Below are 21,286 nucleotides of genomic sequence, written 5' to 3' on the forward strand. Positions count from 1 at the left end.
AGGCATTCCCGTGGATGCCGATGCATTGAAGTCTTTGGATGAGAAGGTGGTGGGAGTCTGTGTCGAGGGCCGATGACAGGTCAAGGAGGATTAGGGCTGCTGACTCACCACGGTGAAGGATGGCTCTTGCATCGTCTGTGGCGGCTATAAGGGCAGTTTCAGTGTAGTGGTTTGAGAGGAACCCGGATTGGGAGGGTCGAGCAGGTGGTTGGATTCCAGGTAGTCTGTGAGTGGACGGTTGACAGCTTTCTTCAGAACCTTGGCCGGGAAGGGGAGGAGCTTGATGGGGCAGTAGTTCTTGAGGTGTGATGGGTCCGCTGTGGGTTTCCTTAGAAGTCGTTTGACTTCTGCGTGCTTCCAGGATTATGGGAAGCTGGTGGATCTGAGCACTAAGTTGATGATGCTGGTGAGCAGGGTACAATTTCTTTGTGTCTGAGGTTGAAGGCATGGAGTGGGCAGGGGTCAGTTTGTGCTCTGGAAGGGATAGAGGACATGATGGATGTTGTGGTTTTGGTGCAGAGGTGTCCACTCGGTCAGGAGGTAGAGTGGGAGGATGGTGGGAAGAGAGGGGAGGTCAGACTGTGGTGGTTGGTGTTCAAAGGTCTTGTAGATGTTGGCAATCTTGGTGTGAAAGAAGTTGGTGAGTGAGTTGAAGAGGGACTGGGAGGGCTGGATGGTGTTTTTGACGGTGTCCGGGGAGAATTCTCTGATGATGAGGAATAGTTCTTTGGTGCGGTTGATGGACTGGAGGCGGGTAGCGAGTGCTGCTTTCTTTGCTTCTCTGATGACGTAGTGGTTTGATTTGAGGTCCGTCTTAGATGCTTTGTTGTCTTTGCTGGTTCACCAACGTCTCTCCAGAGGTTTGCATTTGGGTTTTCTGCTTTGAGTTTGGGGGGTGGGGGGGACTAGAATGGTTAACCGGCGATGGTGGCACATGTGGCGATTCACGATAAAGGCGAGACCTCATTCTTTCCCCAGTTCACCTTGTAGCTGAATATTACCACAAAAGCCTCAATGATCTCTAGCATCATGTAAATGGAGGAAAGTAAGGCTGATAGGGTGAGTAAAATGTCATATGCATATAAATAGAGTGTTGAGGGACCTCTGAGCATCAGGATACCTTGACATAGGGCCATCGCTAAAGGCTGCACTGCAAGGAAGGGGGGGAGTGGGCACCCCTGACGGGTACCCCTGTGGACTGTGAAGGAATCAGAAAGAAACCCCCTACAATTGACCTGTGGTGAGGGGGAATTGCAGAGCCATCTCATTCTGGAGATGAAGTCGTGATCAAGGGCAAATTTCTAGAGTACGGAAAACAGTTAAAGGCCTTCTCGGCACCCAACGACAGCGTCAAGGCCTCCTCCAGAAGACCATTTGCTAGCTACACCGCATGAGCTAATGTGCAAACATAATTACAGGATGAGCGACCTGGGACAAAACTTACATGTGAAGGGTGAATACAAGAAGGGAGGACCCGCTTGTAGCAGGCAGCTAGAATACTGGCCAGTATCTTGACATCTTCTTTGAGCAAGCATATGGTGAAATACCTGCCGGAAAGAAGGGGGTCTTTTCCTGATTTGGGATGGACTGAAATCAGCACCCAATTGGAAACTAAACCCAAGGAGCCCATGCTTTCAGCCTCAGTTAAGGCCTCATGGAGAAGATCCATCACCTCAGATTTGGTCCATTTGTAAAACTCTGCCAGGAAGCCGTCTTTGCCCGGGGATTAATGATAGGGTAGATCAGAGATGGTCTGCTCAATCTCCTCTTTAGTGATCGTGCCCTGAAGCAGTTGCATACATTACTCTGAGAGGCACGGTAAATGAATACCATCCAAAAAGTCATTGATCTCCGCTGATCCTGGACAATTTCTGGTGCATAGAGGGACCTATAGTAGGATACAAACGTGTCTGCAATTAACTGTCTCTTGGTGACTAACGCCCCGGAGTCAGTGATGATGGCAGAAATGGTGCCCACCTCCCTCTGCCTGAGCTGCGCCACCAGAAGCTACCCTGTCTTCTCTCCCTGTCCGGAGTGCCAGTATTTCAACATCTGTAGTGCATACTGGGCTTTGGAGGTAGAAATAGCTTTGAGGTCCATAGGCACCTTCTCAAGGTTGTTCCTGGCAATAGCTGACGGGGGAGCTGGGTAAGCATGTGTGAGGCAGACTAAATCCGCCTCCAGAGCCTTCTGATGCTCCTACCTCTGCCTATTGGACAGGGCTGTGTCCCTCGTCACCTGCCCCCCGATGGTCACCTTCACCCCCAGCCATAATGTCAAAGCAGAGTCAACCGAGCCATCATTGTTCTCCGGGTAGGTATACAAGTGGGTTTTAAGCTGGTTCTTACCTACTGGGTGGTTGTAGTGGGACAGATTAAAAACACCAGGGCTTACAAATTGGCCATGACAGGCCCATATCAACCTGCAGGGCAATAGAGGACTGGTCCCAGAGTGCTATTTCTAGTACTGAAGGCTCACAAAGAAGGGGAAGCAAGGGATGTGACATCAAGAAAAAATCCAGCGGTGATTGTGTGCCACTGACCGGGGACAAGTATGTGTATTACCAGTCTGTTGGATGTAAGAGATGCCATGTGTCACGAAGCTAGTTTAAGTGAGAAAGACTCTCAGCTAGTTGCGCACTGTTCACTGTGTGTTATCCAACACTCATCAATGTAAACACAAAACCAAACTGAAACTTCAGTTATTTTAATTCATAACCTATTGCTTCTATGAGCATCTGAACGTTTTTACAAAATGCAAATAATAATTCAATTGAACATATAATTTTCTGATTTTCAATTCAATTCATGAAACATTTTTGTTTTCAAATCATCACAACGCAAAACATGTGGTACTTGATTTTCACATTTTCATATCATGCCCAATGCATTTCGGCACAAAGGGTGTGCCTTCATCAGGGGCTGATCTGTAATAAAGGTAGAAACAATGGAACAGGTAAGTGTATTATGTGTGCATCAGTATTTTTGCACGATTGGTGTCATTGTTATTTATCTGGTTTAGGCAACTTTAATACTGGCTTCTTCTTTGGTTTTGTTGTTTTATTCTTACAGTGTTATTTGAGGAATTAACGTCCACCAGAGGTATGATGACGTTTCATTTGTATATACACACCCCCATGGAATTCATCACACATAATACACTTACCTGTTCCATTGTTTCTACCTTTATTACATTTATTTGCATTTTGTAAAAACGTTCAGATGCTCATAGAAGCAATAGGTTATGAATTAAAATAACTGAAGTTTCAGTTTGGTTTTGTGTTTACATTGATGAGTGTTGGATAACACACAGTGAACAGTGCGCAACTAGCTGAGAGTCTTTCTCACTTAAACTAGCATTTAGTCCCAGGCGTGACACACCTGATTAGTTGCAGCACCGATTATACAGGTTGAATATATTGTTTATAACGGAGTGCTCCTCACAAACCCATTAAACTTTACTATGTGTCACGAAGGCCATGATCAGCCCCAAGATCTCCTAAGAGGGCTCTGTCTGCAATACTGGATACATCCATCTAAGACCGCATCCCAGGCCAGATTCCAATCCACGCCTATCAGGATGTTCGCTATATCTATTCCTGTGAATGCATGGGTGAGTTGAAAAATAAAGGCCCACTGCGGACTCGCGGGCGCATACACTCAATCTATGCATAATACCATTCCAGTGATCTTTAGTTGATGAATAGATAGTGACCCTCCGGATCAATACAGGTTTTAAACCCAACATGGGTCTGTGTTTCCAAATCAAAATGGATACACCACATTTCGGGGGCACCGGAATTTCACATTATACACGTACCTACAGTATACCCATTTAATCCCCGCTAGAATTTCAGCATTTGACTACTTCGTTTTTGAATTTTTACTCACTACCTGAGTCTCAGTCACAGTTAATTCACAATAAATGAACAGAGAGTGGTAACTGTAAGTGCTCACCTTTTAAGATAAGGTTGTTGCTGCATGGCTAAGGCAAACGCTCTAGGATGGTTACACATGAACTCATGAGCACACAATGTGTGCCAATATGAGTGGGTTGTGCATGTGAATCTACAGTTTTGCAGCGCGTGGTATGTGCATGCAGGTAGCATGGTGGAGAAGGGATCCTTCAATGACTGATACTGACTTAGTGTAGGTGAGTGGAACTTCATAGCGTTGGTCTTTAGTGCTTAAGTGAATAACATGCGGTAGGCAAAATCTCTCTCAAAGTACAGCTTTGAGCTACTTAGGCCTAGAGGGTCCACTGGGATTTCCAACTTAGCATAAACATGCATCGTGGGTGAAGATCCACAGTCCTTTTCATCATATCTTAACTCCTTATGGTACTTAACAATTGCCATATTTGCCTGGCTCAACTCAAAATCAGATTCCAGGTTGTTCTCCTTGCTACTAGGCCAAGTAAAATATTCCGCTGGGTAGCAGGATGATCAAAGGCCTACACACATAAGAGAGCCATAAACAGTGCTTGACCCAGTTCCACTGAATGGAAGAGGTGAGGAGGAAATCTGCATTTGTTAATCAGCTTGTCACGGTGCACCTGGGCTGCCCCTAAAACAAAGGAAGAGGGCCAGACCTCTGTGGCGATTGGCGCCAGGGCTTTCTCAAGGCTATCTCAATTTCGTATATACATTCTGTTAAATTCTCTAATTTACATCGTTATGTGTATGCAACAACACAGGTTACTGGAGTTATTCAATTTGGAGGTAAATCTCCTGAGGTCTAAGGCATCTTCATGGAGGTGCCGTATGTGGCAGAAAAGTCCTGTTGCGCCGGAGATTTACCTCCAAATTGAAAGCCCTGGCGCCAATCGCCACAGAGGGCGAAACACGTGTCGGCTGTCAATGCTCGAATTTGCACCAATGAAAAATTGCTTTTCTCAAAACTGGAGCGACCTTATCATTTGAAGTGGCATCTTAAATTCATGACTACTGGATTTAACCTCTAAACAATATGTATATAATAATGGAAAACATACTCTCCTCTTCCTAAAAACACTTAGAAACTGGCCCTGTGGTCCCTCAAGATGGGCAGGGGCACCAGAAACATTGTTTTTGGATTGTTTGGGAGGATAAGGAAGCGCATGAGCCTCCCCACAATGTTTCATAATAAGTAATCTTACATCTCACAGGGGACGGACTCCCTGACCCTGGAAGAGACTGTGCTTGATTTCAAAGCACTCCTACAGCCTGTGCTCTTGTTCCAAGATGCATGGGAACTATTGAGCTGAGAATGGGAATGACTTCTTTAGGTTGCTCCCCCGTTGGGAAGAATTTGCTAGGCTGATCAAGGTTTCCTCAGTCCTAAATATGCGTGCAAGCAGAGATATCAGATTGGAGTTCACAGGAACTCGCCCTGACAAAACCAATACCTGCCGCTGGCCGCGCGATGCAAAGGGGAGCTGAGCGAGACAGCGTCTTAGTACCACATGCCGCGCGAGAGGAACTGCAGCGCGCCAGCCCCAGAGCCGCCCTCGTCATTAGCGACCAATGGGAGGGCGTCCCCTGGCGTTGTGGGCGGTCCCTAGGGGTTTATAGGTTGCACGGCAACACTGCTCGGTCTTTCCTGCCGCGCTTGTTCCCTGGGCTGCTCTGCGCTGTTTCGTCTCTTGCCTTGCCGCTTTCCTGTTTCCTACGGTCGTCGTGTGTTCAATGGCGGTGAGTCGTTCCCTCTCGTGGCAGGCAGGCCCCGGGTCTGGCGATGGTTCAGTTTGGGGCGCTGTTGCCACTTGGCGTGCGGTCGCGCGATTGCGGTTTGTTAGTGGGGGCCATTGCGGGCGTGGGTTCTTTGTGCAATGCCTTTGTTTTGGTGCACCTAGTCTGGGGAGGCTGCGGCGCTGTGTAGAGGGAATTCCGCCGCTTGAGGTCTGTTGCCGGAGGGAGCGAAGAGATCGGGCCGAGACTCGGGTGTGAGATGCAAAGGCGCTGCGGTCCCTTTGTACAGTATTCTCTCCGGTCAGGGTGGCTTCTGGTTCAATATGGTTAGTCTACAAACACTGACATTTCCCGAGGGTCTCTTGCTGGTGGGGTATTTGTAGGAAGCACTGTAGCAAATGGCTTATTGGAGCTCGGGGCATTGATCGGTTTCCTGAATGTAAAGTCGGTGACGGTTCTCCTCGCATAGCCAGGGGCAGAATACTATGGGCCTTGGCTGCGGCACAGAGAGTTGCTGTTTATGAATTGTAAACTGTGGTGAGGGCATACTGGGTGGAGTTGAGGGGGCCTGCCGGGCGTATGTCATGAACAGTCCTTGGCCATAGAGGTCCGGTCTTGCGTCGATGTGATGTGTCCGACGTTCTGCTGTTTGCTCTGCTTGCGGTGAGTGGGGATGAGAGGCGTGTTGGCGGGTTTCTTTGTCCGGGTGTATGTGGGGTTATTGGTGCTGGCTCCGGCGGGTTGCCTTCTTCTTCGCCAGTCACTCTCCTTGTCCCTCGGTGTCTGCGTTGGTGTCTCCCTCCACGGTCCTGTTGCCCTCAGCGTCCCATGGTCGTGAATACATTCTGGGCGCTTGCTGGTGAATGCATTCTAGGCGCTTGTGGGTTCTCTCCTACTGTGTCCTTGCATACGTGGATTCTTGTGGTAAGGCGGGGCTTGGAACGCGGTTTCCATCATGTTAGCCTGGCTTTGAGGTTTGATTGGCGGGACAACACAGCACTGTGTATGCCTGCTGTCGTGCGCGTGCATCTGCGTTTAGCCATTGGATGTGCGGGGTGTCTGCTACCCCGAGCATAGCAGTGACCGGGGGGTTTATGTTTTGGGAGTAGTGTGGCCGTTCTTGTGGGTCGATGTTTCCACGCTGGGTGCGAGGGTCCATGGTGTTGGCAAGCGGCTAGCCGAGTCGCGTCGAGGTCCCTGATCTCTAGCACCGAGTCCGGGGGGACTCGGTAGGCACTATTGTCCGGTGTTGGACAGCGAGGGTGGAGGTCGGAACGGTTGTGCCCCTGGAGGCGCCATTCCTCTTAGGGGCCGCATGGTGTGATGCTTCGGCGCTTAGGGTAATGGCGTCCAGTGCGGCCATTTTCTAGGGCGGCTTGTTTCTTTGTCCGGCGCAAGACGTGTTTGGCGCCGGTGGGCAATGAATTTGGGAGCACAATTCTTCAATACCTGCGCATGCGGGTAAGTTCGGACATTTTGAGGGGCATTTCCTTTGAAGGTATGTTTAAAGGGATACAATGTACAGTTTTCCCCCATTTTGTTGCCTTTTCGTGCAAGTGCCCACTATATCTTGCGGGGTGAAGGGGGGTCGCGGCCCCGGTAGGTTACAGCTCGGGGATGCTTTTACCCTGTGCCCGCGAGGGATTTATGGGTCCCGGGTTGGAGCCTCGGCATTTCTTCCGTGCCTAGATGTACGCGCCAGGTAATACAAATGGGAACTAGGTATTGCGCCGCGTTGTCTAAGCCGCGCCTCGCTCGTGCCATTAAATACCGGAAATAATTTCTTATCTGGCTATTCGGATAAGCAGTGGGTTTCCACTTTTGTAACAGGTACTTTTGTTACTTCTTTTATAAGTTACAATTCTAAGGTAGTACTGTGAGCTATTAGCTGTCATCACAGAGTTGCCTGCGAACTGCACGTTATAGGATTGGAGCCTTATGTTTTCACCAGTCTCATTATCCTAATGTTCCGAGCGCGTCTCACAAGGATAGCAGTGGGGCCGATGAGATGCATATTTTACCCACGGACCATCGGCAACAGTGAGATTTGAATGCTATGTCCATGATAATTGCGAGCTCCAGCGGTAAGATTGAGGGCGGGCTGTTCCTTGGGGTCGCCCATAGTTTAATTTGGACATGTGTTCGCCCGTGGTGCAGGGTCGCTTGGGCACGTTCGGCTCCCGAGGCGGCGGGTGAAGAGTTCAAGTGATGGTCGTTTCGCGTTTTGCATGCATCTCTCGGTGCTGCCCGGTGTTTAGGGACGGGGAGTGCACAATGGCGCCACGGTGGTGGGTGGGGCGAGCCCCCGGGGAACACTGTGTCTTCATGCAGTGGTGTTTTCGAACTCCATCACGTGGGCCACCTTTCGGTGATGTCCGTCGGCCCGGTCCAGATGCGGCGCGTGTGCTTTTTACTTCAGGCACATTGACAGTACGATCATTGGCAGGAAACGCAGGCTTGCGGTGCGGGATTTCATGTTGCATCTCGTCAGCAGGGAATGGGGGTATCGGGTACCCTAGTGCCTCGCGGCGCTGGGTCGGCGGCTCGCGCGTTGGGTGACTGTGTGTTTGGTGGTGCCACGAGGCATGGCCATTGTGTGTGGGATTGCGTGTTGCATCTCGTCAGCAGATGGTTAGAATATCGGCTACCCACATGCCTCGCGGCGCTTTGTGACTGCGCGTCACGATGCACGGCCATTGGATAATTAAAATATTGGATACCCACATGCCTCGCGGCGCTTTGGCGGCGACTCACGCGGTGGTTGTGACTGTGCGTTTGGTGGGGCCACGATGCACGGCCATCGAGTTTGTTCTCAACGTCGTCTGGCTGGTGCGCTTGTGTGACGGAGTCTGGTGGGGTTGTTCAATTGTCGCTTGGGCATTTGGTGGGATTCGGCCACGCAGAGGGGGCCACCCCGAGGGGGCACACACCGGTCGTTGAGTTTCGCTGCGAAATGTGCCAGAACTATGAACACGCCACACGTGGCAGATTCTGACCTCGACAGCCATGCGGGAGCTGATATGAGAAACTGATTTAAACACCACAGGGTAACGGTTATGTTAGTTTCTGCTGGTAGCGTCGCTACAGGATGAGTGTCCCGCGGTGTTTTGGGGGCAGAGTCTGATTGCTCTGTGCTGGTTGATTGTGTGTGACGCAGCCTCTTAGCTGTTGTGGGGTAGTCATGTGTCATGCCATAGCGACGCTACAGGATGAGTGTTCGGATTTGTTTTGGGGCAGAGTCGGATTGCTTTGTGCTTGTGGATTGCGCTCGATGCAGCCACTTAGCGGTTGTCATGCCATCTAATTTTGAGGGCCCCGTTTTCAAGGTGCGGGATTTCATCAGTTGGTGGGACCGTATCAGCTAGATGCTCGCGTGCCGGGCTCTGCTTGGGTCTCTCTCCTGTGCGGGAAGGTAACTTCTTGGATACTCCACTAGGCGCTCAGATATTGATGCCGTTTAGTTAGTGCACCGTGATGCATGACATTTCTGAACTTACTTGGTAGTTGCTAGCACGCGCAACACTAAAACGATGTTTAGTGCTCTCAAACACACATTGTCATACCAGCCATTGATACGAAAGGGGAACTATTGGTGGGTCCATGGGCCACTCACGGATAGCAGGCACTTAATATTATAAAGTTAAAGCCGAGCCGGTTAACAACAACGCTCCACCCTGCTCAGGAAGTGAATGAGTAGGATGCTGTTAAATAGGTAGGGAAGCCCTTTGAATAATAGCATAAGCCCTTTGATTAAAGCGCGTAATAAATACCCATCCTGCTCATGAAGATGCGGTTAATTTTGTATTGATGCCTCCAGCTAATATAGGCAGACCACCAAAAACAGATGTTTAGTGGGACTGATGTGATTTGCGTAGGTGCAAAATTAAACTATTGAAATTGCAAGAGGTTGTTTACAACACTGAGTCACTTTGAAGTTACAATAAAGGCAGCGAAGAGTGGTCCAGATCAGAGTTAAGATCTTTTTTCCATCCTGTGGGTGAGGGAAAATTAGCGAGACAAACAGAGACTCGAGACTCGTGGAGAGTGAGATATGAAATTTTAAATCATCGCAGCGTCTTTACACTTCCCTTCCAATAAAATCTATCTGCTGTGAAGTTCAACTATATGAAGTAAATTCTAGCTATAAAACTTACTAGATCTGGTGGGTGATCGCAGCCATAACAGATATTTAAGACAACGGACAGCTAGGGTTTAGGACTCGTGGAAAAATAATTTTAAAGTGCGATTAATTTTGCAGGCATAAAATGCAAATGTGTCTAACTAATACATGTAATCCTAAAGGCACTGCAGTATTATGCAGAAAACCACATCACTTTCTGGACTGTCCATTTCGGATGCTTGACATATTAATGCAATACCATTCAACAAAACGTGCCAACATTCTGAAATAACTCTCTATCCTCAAAGTATATTTTGCCCGTATTTTCGTCCGGGTCCAATGCCACTGAAAGCATCACAACATCCACCAGGTAACCATTATGACGCAAAAGTGTCTTCATGTTTTAAAGGCAGCTTAAAGTTAAGTTGGTATAACTAATACTAATGTCAGTAACACAATTGCTAAGGCTTTTACTATTTGATTTTCTGTAATGTGAGATGGCCGTTGTGGCCTACGCCCTTAACATTCTGGCGCCGAACGGAGGTAATGAATTGTAACAAGCGAAGTGTATATGACAATTCAGGCTAGCTTATGTGCCTTCTAACTAGCAGAACCATTACTGACTACGTCACACATCTGCTGTAGTTTAATTTAACAGTTCCATCGTTATGTTGGAGCGAGTTAATGTTTACGTGAGAATACATCCATTTGTGAGGGTGAGCCCGGGTGGTACATACATGGCAGAGTGTGCGGGGAGTGACATGAAGCGCACGGTGACTGTATACGTTATGTAACAGAGGATTAGTTAATATATCGGGTTGTACTAGCAGTGCACAGACAGGCTCAGACAAAGTGGAATTGGGCCATATTAAAAATGTCGTTTAAGGGCGCCAGTCGAAACAGCCCCTGAACTTGTTTCCATCAAGGAAGCGATACATGCCCGACAAGGCTTCGTGGTGTACAACTATACAGTCACTGTCGCCACCTTCTGGCTGTCTAGCTATCAGCAGCCCCTTACAGAGAAGGAATTTGTTTTAACCACATATATTCAAGCATGATAGTAAAGAGTCTGAACCCGAGTGCTCTAGCAGGCGGCACAGCCCCTTTCCTGGCTCACTAAAAAAATCGATTATGCAATGCATGGTCAACTTTTGTTCATTTATTTTATTATGAGTTTTTATATAGCACGGACGTTACCCGAAGGCGTGAGCTCTTCACAATAAGTACAAGAAACGACAGGTAATATTGTACAAAAGCAGACGTTAAGTTACATGAGGTAAAGTGAAATGGGAGGCAAACAAAATACATGAGATAGCAAACAGTGCATTACAGAAGGGACAGGTGATAAGTGTGCAGGTTACAAGAGAGTCAAGGTACAATGGGTGGTGAAATACTGCAATATGTGCTAGACACTCAGGCCTAGAACAAACGTAAGATAGGCGATGGTGGCTCTGCCAGTTGTCTTTGTCCGTCCCGGTACTTACCCAAATAACAATTTAAATAAGTGCAGGCACCGTAAGAATGCCAGTCGTCTTTATCTGTCCAGGTACTTACCCAAATAACAATTTAAATAGCACTATTTTATGCTTAACAGCACTACGCATCCCTATGCAGGATGGCAGAGCACGGTTGGGTAACATGCGCGTTATACAGGGACAATACATTGTGGAGTGGTGAAGGAAACAGTATGCATATGTATCACATGAGACAGCGAGGGTTACAGGTACAAGAGTCCCATATCCTTCTGAGTCCACAGTGCTATATTAGAAAGGATCCCAGTTTGGTGTGCTGCATAATTGGGTAATGACAGCGGTATACATAGTGTTTCATGGGACGGCGAGGGTCACAAGGTACAGGAGTCCCATATCCTTCACAGTCCACGGTGGGGCGTTAGAAGGATTCTAGTTTTATGAGCTGCAAGTAAAAAGCTACAACAATTACTGAGCAGTCTTCTGCATGATACATGAGGGCTTTTCACTGCAGGCATTAACATTATACCTGCCATACCCATCTCTTTGGTTCCGGGGACCAATATCACCGGTCTTCCATTAGCATCCATAAAATATTGCAAATAACATGCAGAATGCAACAGAGAAGCAGGGCTAAGCAAGGATGTGCGGCTCCTCTTGTAGATATTGGCAGGTAAACAGCCTAAGGAAAAAACGGCAGGATTCACAAGAGGTGGAGGGCCCTGGGCCAGGTACACTAGTAAGAGGGCAGGGCGCCCCGAGCAGTGAATTATGGATTATTCAGGTCCCAAGGTGGCAAGACCAATGTTGTGGTAACTATTCCTGTGAGAGTGAGACCTGGCCTAAGAACAGTATCTACGCAATCCCCATTAGAGGTGCGTCTTGTGTAACTAAGGGCGTGTCTACGCAGTCCTCATTAGAGGTGCGGCTTATGTAACTAAGGGCGTGGCCTAAGAACAGGATCTAAGCAATCCCCATTGAGGTGCGGCCTATGTAACCAAGGGCGAGTCCTAAGAACCGTCCTAATAAATCTCCAAAAGGGTGTGGTGGAGGATACTATGATAGAGGTGCACTAAACAGCGGCCGAAAGTAGCTAGGTGGGTGGGGGGCTCTGTCATCGACGGGGGCCTCCTCCAGAGCTGTGGCGGAGTACAGGGCGATCTGGAAGCAGATGGACAGTAGGGGTACCTCTGCGGCAGAAGGATACAGTCAATACCTCTGCCTGGCACAGTAGGGGTGCCTGAGCCAAGAACCTGGAGCCGAGGGGGTTCCAGGAAACAGCGTCGGCGCCCCGTTAGTCCTTCGGGCGGTCGGGGGGCCTGAACCGACCGGGGGTGTGCCTCATCGCTCCGCCCTGACAGGGGGGGCGGGAGTAGATCGAAATAAAGTGATAATGTACTGCACCGTCAGAGCATCGACTCGCCGTGCAAGATGGCTGGTTAGGCATGCGGGTCAGCGAGGGGCTGCCGCATTGGATCGCCTGTAAGATGACCCACCTTATCTGCCTTTTGTTGTGCGAAATAAACCTGCACCACTGCTTTCCCATAAATCTGTCTCGTGAGTTTCCTTGGTATGTAAGTGTTATGGTGCACAATGTGGAGCGAGCGCTGGTGGTGTGGGCACTATGCCGCTGGCCGCGCGACGTAAAGGGGAGCTGAGCGAGACAGCGTCTTAGTACCACATGCCGCGCGAGAGGAACTGCAGCGCGCCAGCCCCAGAGCCGCCCTCGTCATTAGCGACCAATGGGAGGGCGTCCCCTGGCGTTGTGGGCGGTCCCTAGGGGTTTATAGGTTGCACGGCAACACTGCTCGGTCTTTCCTGCCGCGCTTGTTCCCTGGGCTTCTCTGCGCTGTTCCCACCCTAGCCCTGACCCAGCGGCAGAGCGGCAGGCGAAAAATTTGGACGGTTAATGGTCTTGTTTTATGTTGCAGGCGGAGTCACAGGGCGATCTGGAAGCAGATGGACAGTAGGGGTACCTCTACGGCAGAAGGATACAGTCAATACCTCTGCCTGGCACAGTAGGGGTGCCTGAGCCAAGAACCTGGAGCCGAGGGGGTTCCAGGAAACAGCGTTGGCGCCCCGTTAGTCCTTCGGGCGGTCAGGGGGCCTGAACCGACCGGGGGTGTGCCTCATCGCTCCGCCCTGACAGGGGGGGCGGGAGTAGATCGAAATAAAGTGATAATGTACTGCACCGTCAGAGCATCGACTCGCCGTGCAAGATGGCTGGTTAGGCATGCGGGTCAGCGAGGGGCTGCCGCATTGGATCGCCTGTAAGATGACCCACCTTATCTGCCTTTTGTTGTGCGAAATAAACCTGCAGCACTGCTTTCCCATAAATCTGTCTCGTGAGTTTCCTTGGTATGTAAGTGTTATGGTGCACAATGTGGAGCGAGCGCTGGTGGTGTGGGCACTATATACTGGTAATTTCAGCAACCTACCAAAACTCTCCATGTTTCAGCTGGAATCTTACCCTCATTGATCTTATGTTCATTCCTTATAAAAGATCGGAAAAGGAAAACTGCTTGATTTTCACAGATGCTAAAATAACTCACATTATATAATATGAAAGTAATTTTTTTCAGAAATAACTAAATACAGATATTTGAATTAATATCAGGCAAAATGTAGAAAAAAAATTTCCCAGCTTTGTAAAAGAGTTGCATAAATGTATGGGAGCAGGAGATTACATCTAAGAGAATCATTTGTAATTCATGGGCCTATGCAGAACTTTATAGAGGGCACGTTGGAAGCATGACATCAATTAATTAATGTCTAGTTAGTACCACCCAAAAACATTTGCTTACAAGGACCTTTCCCTATTGCAGACTAAAAACATGCCTTGGCTTATAACTGAAAGTGTCACTTCAGACATTGATGGGTTTAAGCAAGAGGGGCATATTTACAAAAAACTGGCACAGGGAAGCGCCACAAGTCCTTTTGCTGCGTGGCCCAACGCCAATTTGAAATGCCACCATGAGACACATGCATTCCTGTCCTTTCAGCCAGCACCTGTTCACAATTTGGTGCAACGGTATCTGCATTGTTGGCAGGATTGTTTTTGTACAGAAAAAGGCACCTTCCTGCACAAAAACAATCCCAAGAAGGGTTTTTTCTCATTGTAATGCAGCACACATGGAAATAGGAAATAACGAGGAGAAATGACAACATATCTCCTTGTTACGGCTGCTCTGGGGAGGCGTAAGGTTTTGGCGCTGCGCCAGATCCACATGATTTCATAAATCTGGAGCAGCATCAAAATCCATTTGTGTTGCGTGGCAACACCCACCGCAAAGCCCATGGAACGCCTCTGTGGTGCCGAGTAAGGCAACACAGCACTTTGCATTGCCTTGCCTTACTCCATATCTATAAGCCCATGCAAAGCCACGTACTTTGGATTTGCTTCGCCTCAAAGATATGATTGAGAGGCCTGCACTACTGGTGCGTCAAAAAAAGTGACACTCTGTGGCCAGGCGCGCAACACCCATTGGGCTCACCGGGCTTCAGCTCCCCCCCGTCGCCTCCTCTGCCCGGGCTAAGATGACACGCACTGAAATCATTAACTAACGCTGCGCATCGGAGCCGAGAATGTGATTTTATTATGCATTCTGAGAGGCCCAGCAGCCCGAGCAGACAGCCAGCCTCTGAACAGTTTCCTCGAGTGAACCCCCCTGCCCCCACCTCTTGATTGCCTTTAGAGTGGCGCCGCCGAGGTGAAATCCTTGCCTGAAGGCAGGGATTTCACCTAAGCACTTGATGGGTTATAAGCATGGGGTGTGAAGTGCACAGCAGGGGGGAAGGCATGGCCAGTGCAGGTGACGCTTTTCTTTTGTATGGGAATTTCTGCTGGCGTCATAGCCCAGGGTGTGCTGTCTGTGCACTTGTATAGATGTGTATTCCATACAAGTGCACAGACAGCAAACCCTGGGCTAAGACACCAGCAGAAATTAATTTTCAAAGGAAAAGCATCACCTGCACTGCCATCCCTTTCACCCTGCTGTCTGTGCACTTGGATGGAATTCACATCCACCGCACTGCTCACCAGATAAATGGTGAACAGGGCCATGGATCTTTCTATTTTCGCATCCAAGGGCAGCAGCGAAGAAGCAGAGGGGACCCAGGCAAGGAGAATCCAGGAGACCTATCTACTCTGAGACCTTCGAGGGGCTGGATGCCAGGACGCAGTGCTGCTGATCAGCCCGACTCCACAGTATAGTATCAGAGGAGCAGGCAGCAGTTTTTTATGTAAGTTCCAGTAACTTTAATGCATTTTTCAGCACATCATTACCTACTGCCTGCATATCTAGGTTACTGTGAATGTTGTTCTTGACTTACATGCATAGAAACGTCAAAGAGGACAGTCCCCTCCAAATATGCAACTGTCCTGTAAGTTTGCAGTGTTCATTTTTTTTTGGGGGGGTGCTATGGGTAACTTTAGAGTTCAGAGTGGGTGTGGGTTTTAGGGAGCCAGTGAGTAATTTTGTGGTTCATGGTGGGATACAAATTGGGGTGCCAGGGGTTAATTTTAGGGTTCTGAGCGGGTATGGGTTTTGGGGTTCCAGGGGGCAATTTTAGGGTTTAGGGTGGGTATGGGTTTTGGGGTGCCAGGGGTAATTTTAGGGTTCTGCGTGGGTATGTGTTTTGGTGTGCCAGGGGTAATTTTAGGGTTCAGGGAAGGTGTGGGTTTTGGGGTGTCAGCGGGCAATTTTAGGGTTCAGGGTGGGTATGGGTTATGGGGTGTCGGGGGAATTTATGGTTCAGCATTGGTATGGGTTTTTGGGTGCCAGAGGGTAATTTTAGGGTGTGGGGTGGGTATGGGTTTTGGGGTGCCAGGGGTGGGGGGGAAACTTTTAGGGTTCAGGGTGGGTGTGGGTTTTGGGGTGCCAGGGGGTAATTTTAGGGTGTGGGGTGGGTATGGGTTTTGGGGTGCCGGGGGGGGGGATAATTTTAGGGATCAGGATGGGTATGGGTTTTGGGGTGCCAGGGGGGCGGATACTTTTAGGGTTCAGGGTGGGTGTGGGTTTTGGGGTGCTATGGGATTAATTTTAGGGTTCAGCGTGGGTATGTGTTTTATAGTGCCAAGGGTAATTTTAGGGTTTAGGGCAGGTGTGGGTTTTGGGATGTCAGGGGGCTATTTTATGGTTCAGGGTGGGTATGGGTTATGGGGTGCCAGAGGGGAATTTATGGCTCTGCATGGGTATGGGTTTTGGGGTGCCTGGGGTAATTTTAAGGTTCAGGGTGGGTATGGGTTTTGGGGGGCAAGGGGGAAATTTATGGTTCAGCATGGGTATGGTTTCTGGGGTGCCAGGGGTAATTTAAGGTTCAGGGTGGTAATGGGTTTTGGTGTGCCAGGGGGTAATTTTAGGGTGTGGGGTGGGTATGGGGTTTGGGGTGCCGCGGGGGTGGGGGGGTAATTTGAGGGATCAGGATGGGTATGGGTTTTGGGGTGCCAGGGGTAATTTTAGGGTTCAGGGCGGGTATGGGTTTTAGGGTGTGAGGGGGTTAATTTTAGGGTTCAGCGTGGGTATGTGTTTTGGTGTGCCAGGGGTAATTTTAAGATTCAGGGTGAGTATGGGTTTTGGGGGGCAAGGGTGTAACTTTAGGGATCACTGCGGTATGGGTTTTGGGGTGCCAGGGGTAATTTTAGGGTTCAGGGTGGGTATGGGTTTTGGGGTGCCAGGGGTAAATTTAGGCTTCAGGGCAGGTATGGGTTTTGGGGCTCCAGGGGGGTGATTTTAGGGTTCAGGGTGGTAATGGGTTTTGGGGTGTCAGGGGGCAATTTTAGGGTTCAGGTTGGGTATGGGTTATGGGGTGCCGGGGGGAATTTATGGTTCAGCATGGGAATGGGTTTTGGGGTGCCAGGGGGTAATTTTAGGGTGTGGGGTGGGTATGGGTCTTGGGGTGCCGGGGGATAATTTTAGGGATCGGTATGGGTTTTGGGGTGCCAGGGGTGCCAGGGGTAATTTTAGGGTTCAGGGCGGGTATGGGTTTTAGGATGTGAGGGGGTTAATGTTAGGGTTCAGTGTGGGTATGTGTTTTGGTGTGTCAGGGGTAATTTTAAGATTCAGGGTGAGTATGGGTTTTGGGGGGAAAGGGTGTAATTTTAGGGATCACTGCGGGTATGGGTTTTGGGGTGCCAGGGGTCATTTTAGGGTTCAGGGTGGGTATGGGTTTTGGGGTGCCAGGGGGTGATTTTAGGGTTCAGGGTGGTAATGGGTGTTGGGGTGCCAGGGGGTAATTTTAGGGTTCAGGTTGGGTATGGGTTATGGGGTGCCGGGGGGAATTTATGGTTCAGCATGGGAATGGGTTTTGGGGTGCCAGGGGGTAATTTTAGGGTGTGGGGTGGGTATGGGTCTTGGGGTGCCGGGGGATAATTTTAGGGATCGGTATGGGTTTTGGGGTGCCAGGGGCAATTTTAGGGTTCAGGGCGGGTATGGGTTTTAGGATGTGAGGGGGTTAATGTTAGGGTTCAGCGTGGGTATGTGTTTTGGTGTGTCAGGGGTAATTTTAAGATTCAGGGTGAGTATGGGTTTTGGGGGGCAAGGGTGTAATTTTAGGGATCACTGCGGGTATGGGTTTTGGGGTGCCAGGGGTCATTTTAGGGTTCAGGGTGGGTATGGGTTTTGGGGTGCCAGGGGGGTGATTTTGGGGTTCAGGGTGGTAATGGGTTTTGGGGTGCCAGGGGGTAATTTTAGGGTGTGGGGTGGGTATGGGTCTTGGGGTGCCGGGGGATACTTTTAGGGATCGGTATGGGTTTTGGGGTGCCAGGGGTAATTTTAGGGTTCAGGGCGGGTATGGGTTTTAGGATGTGAGGGGGTTAATGTTAGTGTTCAGCGTGGGTATGTGTTTTGGTGTGTCAGGGGTAATTTTAAGATTCAGGGTGAGTATGGGTTTTGGGGGGCAAGGGTGTAATTTTAGGGATCACTGCGGGAATGGGTTTTGGGGTGCCAGGGGTCATTTTAGGGTTCAGGGTGGGTATGGGTTTTGGGGTGCCAGGGGGGTGATTTTAGGGTTCAGGGTGGTAATGGGTTTTGGGGTGCCAGGGGGTAATTTTAGGGTGTGGGGTGGGTATGGGTATTGGGGTGCTGGGGGATAATTTTAGGGATCGGTATGGGTTTTGGGGTGCCAGGGGTAATTTTAGGGTTCAGGGCGGGTATGGGTTTTAGGGTGTGAGGGGGTTAATGTTAGGGTTCAGCGTGGGTATGTGTTTTGGTGTGTCAGGGGTAATTTTAAGATTCAGGGTGAGTATGGGTTTTGGGGGGCAAGGGTGTAATTTTAGGGATCACTGCGGGTATGGGTTTTGGGGTGCCAGGGGTCATTTTAGGGTTCAGGGTGGGTATGGGTTTTGGGGTGCCAGGGGTAATTTAAGGGTTCAGGGCGGGTCTGGGCTTTGGGGCTCCAGGGGGGTGATTTTAGGGTTCAGAGTGGTAAGGGGTTTTGGGGTGCCAGGGGGTAATTTTAGGGTGTGGGGTGAGTATGGGTTTTGGGGTGCCAGGGGGGGATAATTTTAGGGATCAGGATGGGTATGGGTTTTGGGGTGCCGGGGGTAAGTTTAGGGTTCAGGGCGGGTATGGGTTTTAAGGTGTGAGGGGGCATTAACCGATCCTGATTCTCTGCCATTTTAGCTCCGCCCCATTGATTAACATTAGCCACGCCCCTTCTTTTGCCATGTTAGCCCCCCCCCCGAAATGAAGACCTAGTTGCGCCCCTGTCTGTGGCGCAGGCTTCTTGTAAATAAGCACCTCAGTATGTCATTTTACATGTACTTTGTCACTTATCCAAGCACTCTTCATCGATTCAATCTGAGATTCCACATAACAAAAGGACACTCTGTGGGCATTAATACAAAATAAAACAATGCACCCTTAAATGACTAACATATGCTTTTCACGATTATCCCACAGATTAGGCGTACTGCCTTGGTCGTAATATTTTCAATTGAACCCGCTCACCTTCTGCCCAATCTAATGCTGTTCATGAGAGCCTCTCTCAGTAGTTCTTACATTCTTTTCCTGTTGATCACATAATGTGCGCTGTCCAGCCAGAGCATAAAGAAAAGCAAATACAGAGAAGAATTGGAAACAGAAACTGACCTAAGTTTTGCAAAAGTTTAGACGTACCTTATCTACATAATCAGGAACTTCGTCAATGGTTTTGAATGACGTCTCGTTGGGCCGCAGCACGTAGAACATCATGCGGACGCCCTGGGAGAGGGACGGCTCACTTCCGCCCGCGTAGCCGCCCATGATTGTCCAGAGGAGGAAGGGGCAGTCTGTGGCTGCAGACAGAGCGCACAGCGAGGGCACACTCTGTGTTCCTCAGTGACCAGGTTGATGCCAGTCTCAGTGCCGGCACATCTGCTGCTTCCACTCCAGCTGTCATCCAAACGTGATCTGGCGCTGGAAGTGAGACGTACAGTTGAGTCACCGGGGCAAAGTTCAACTTGAGAATGAGGCAAAAGCAAAAAAAGTGCAGAGCAAACCCATCGTTATGAAGATAAGATAGCAACGCTTGCAAATCAGCCTTAGGTAACTAGTGAGCTACTACAGCTATCAGTGGCGCTGTTTCAGATTGGATTTACTGGCTCTGGTGTAAAGTTTAAAAGTTGCGAAAAAATACAATAACATTTATGTTAGTTGATTTAAAATGATTTAAAGTGAACACCCCCGGGCATTGCATCTTAGGGAGTAAACTAAACCTTTGGGCTTGGTGAATTGTCTCGACTTCCGGCTCATTGACACCTTTGACCTATTGCTGTCATCTTTCAGGTTCATGGGATCCGATCAGGTAACAAATGCAAGATTACAAGATTAACTCAGATGTTTTCTGTGTTTACTGGAGAAATTTCGTCAGCTTCTACTGCGGGGTTAAGCCTGTAAATCGATGTTCGCGTATCTGTTGCTGTTCAGTTATTGCTCAGTCAGTGAATGCACTGCTCTGCCAGATTAGCCCCCGGCCTAGTTGGACCCCTTGATTTAGGTGCAGATCCTACCAGCTCTTAAAGAAGATGTCCAGGGGTGCTCGAGGTCCAGTTGCTGGCAATGTTCCTCTTCTTGCAGAATAGGGAATCTACAGTCGTGTGTATAATGCAGCGCCTATGGATCGCATTTTGCTTAGTTTGTACTTATTATTTTAATGAAAATGTACGATCCGTGAGCAGACTGGATGCACTTTCAGAAATACATTGAAAAAAGGATGCCTTCAAAAAAAACTCGCCCAAGGACAAATATTAAGCCTTGTTTAAAGGCAGAACACTTGAAACAAGTCTTTCCTTTGGTGCTCGACGAATCATTACCTCCTCGTTAGTCTTCCTCGCCACATGACTTACATAGTGAGCTGAAGCTCACTATGTAACTCATGTGGCGAGGAAGACTATACTCGGAGTAATGAAGATTACCGGTAAGTAACCGGGGCATTACCTCCTCGTTAGTCTTCCTCGCCACATGACTTACATAGTGAGCTTCAGCTCCACGACAGAACCCTCCAAAGTAAAAAAAAGCCTCCCCTCCCATCCCAACATGGCCGACCAGTCACCCCTGACCTCTATAAGAGGCGGGCCAGCCCAACCAACAGCCTGAACCACCAAGCAAACAATGAAGCCGATAGCCAGACAGGAAGGGGGGAGGGAACTCATGTGGCGAGGAAGACTAACGAGGAGGTAATGCCCCGGTTACTTACCGGTAATCTTCATTACTCCGAGTATAGTCTTCCTCGCCACATGAGTTACATAGTGAGCTTCACTACGTAACTCATGTGGCGAGGAAGACTATACTCGGAGTAATGAAGATTACCGGTAAGTAACCGGGGCATTAACAGATACAGTCGCAGATGGCTGGGACTTGGCTGACCCTGGAGGCTTCCCCTTCACAGATTAGAATTATGGGTTCTCTTCACAAAAAAAGTTATACACGTTCAGGTGTATATTTGGAACTTCCGCATGAGCGTGGTTTTAAGGGGTTTTCCTCTTCAAACCAATCCCAGCACTGGGCACAGCTTTCCAAGCATAATAATGGGAATGCCATGTTACTTTGC

General features: G+C 49.1%; 1 protein-coding gene across 2 annotated transcripts in view; it reads right to left on the reverse strand.

The window, feature by feature from the left end:
• The window catches only part of AGMO (alkylglycerol monooxygenase), a 744,553-nt gene that overhangs the window by 714,588 nt on the left and 8,679 nt on the right, over nt 1–21,286 (reverse strand). For both annotated transcript variants that reach the window (XM_078663767.1, XM_078663766.1), the window contains exon 2: nt 19,375–19,653. In XM_078663767.1, the coding sequence (XP_078519893.1) occupies nt 19,375–19,500 (126 nt within the window). In that variant the 5' untranslated portion in view covers nt 19,501–19,653. The remainder of the gene's footprint in view (nt 1–19,374; nt 19,654–21,286) is intronic.

Source organism: Lissotriton helveticus, chromosome 10 (genome assembly GCF_964261635.1).
Source record: "Lissotriton helveticus chromosome 10, aLisHel1.1, whole genome shotgun sequence".
Lineage (NCBI taxonomy): Eukaryota > Metazoa > Chordata > Amphibia > Caudata > Salamandridae > Lissotriton > Lissotriton helveticus.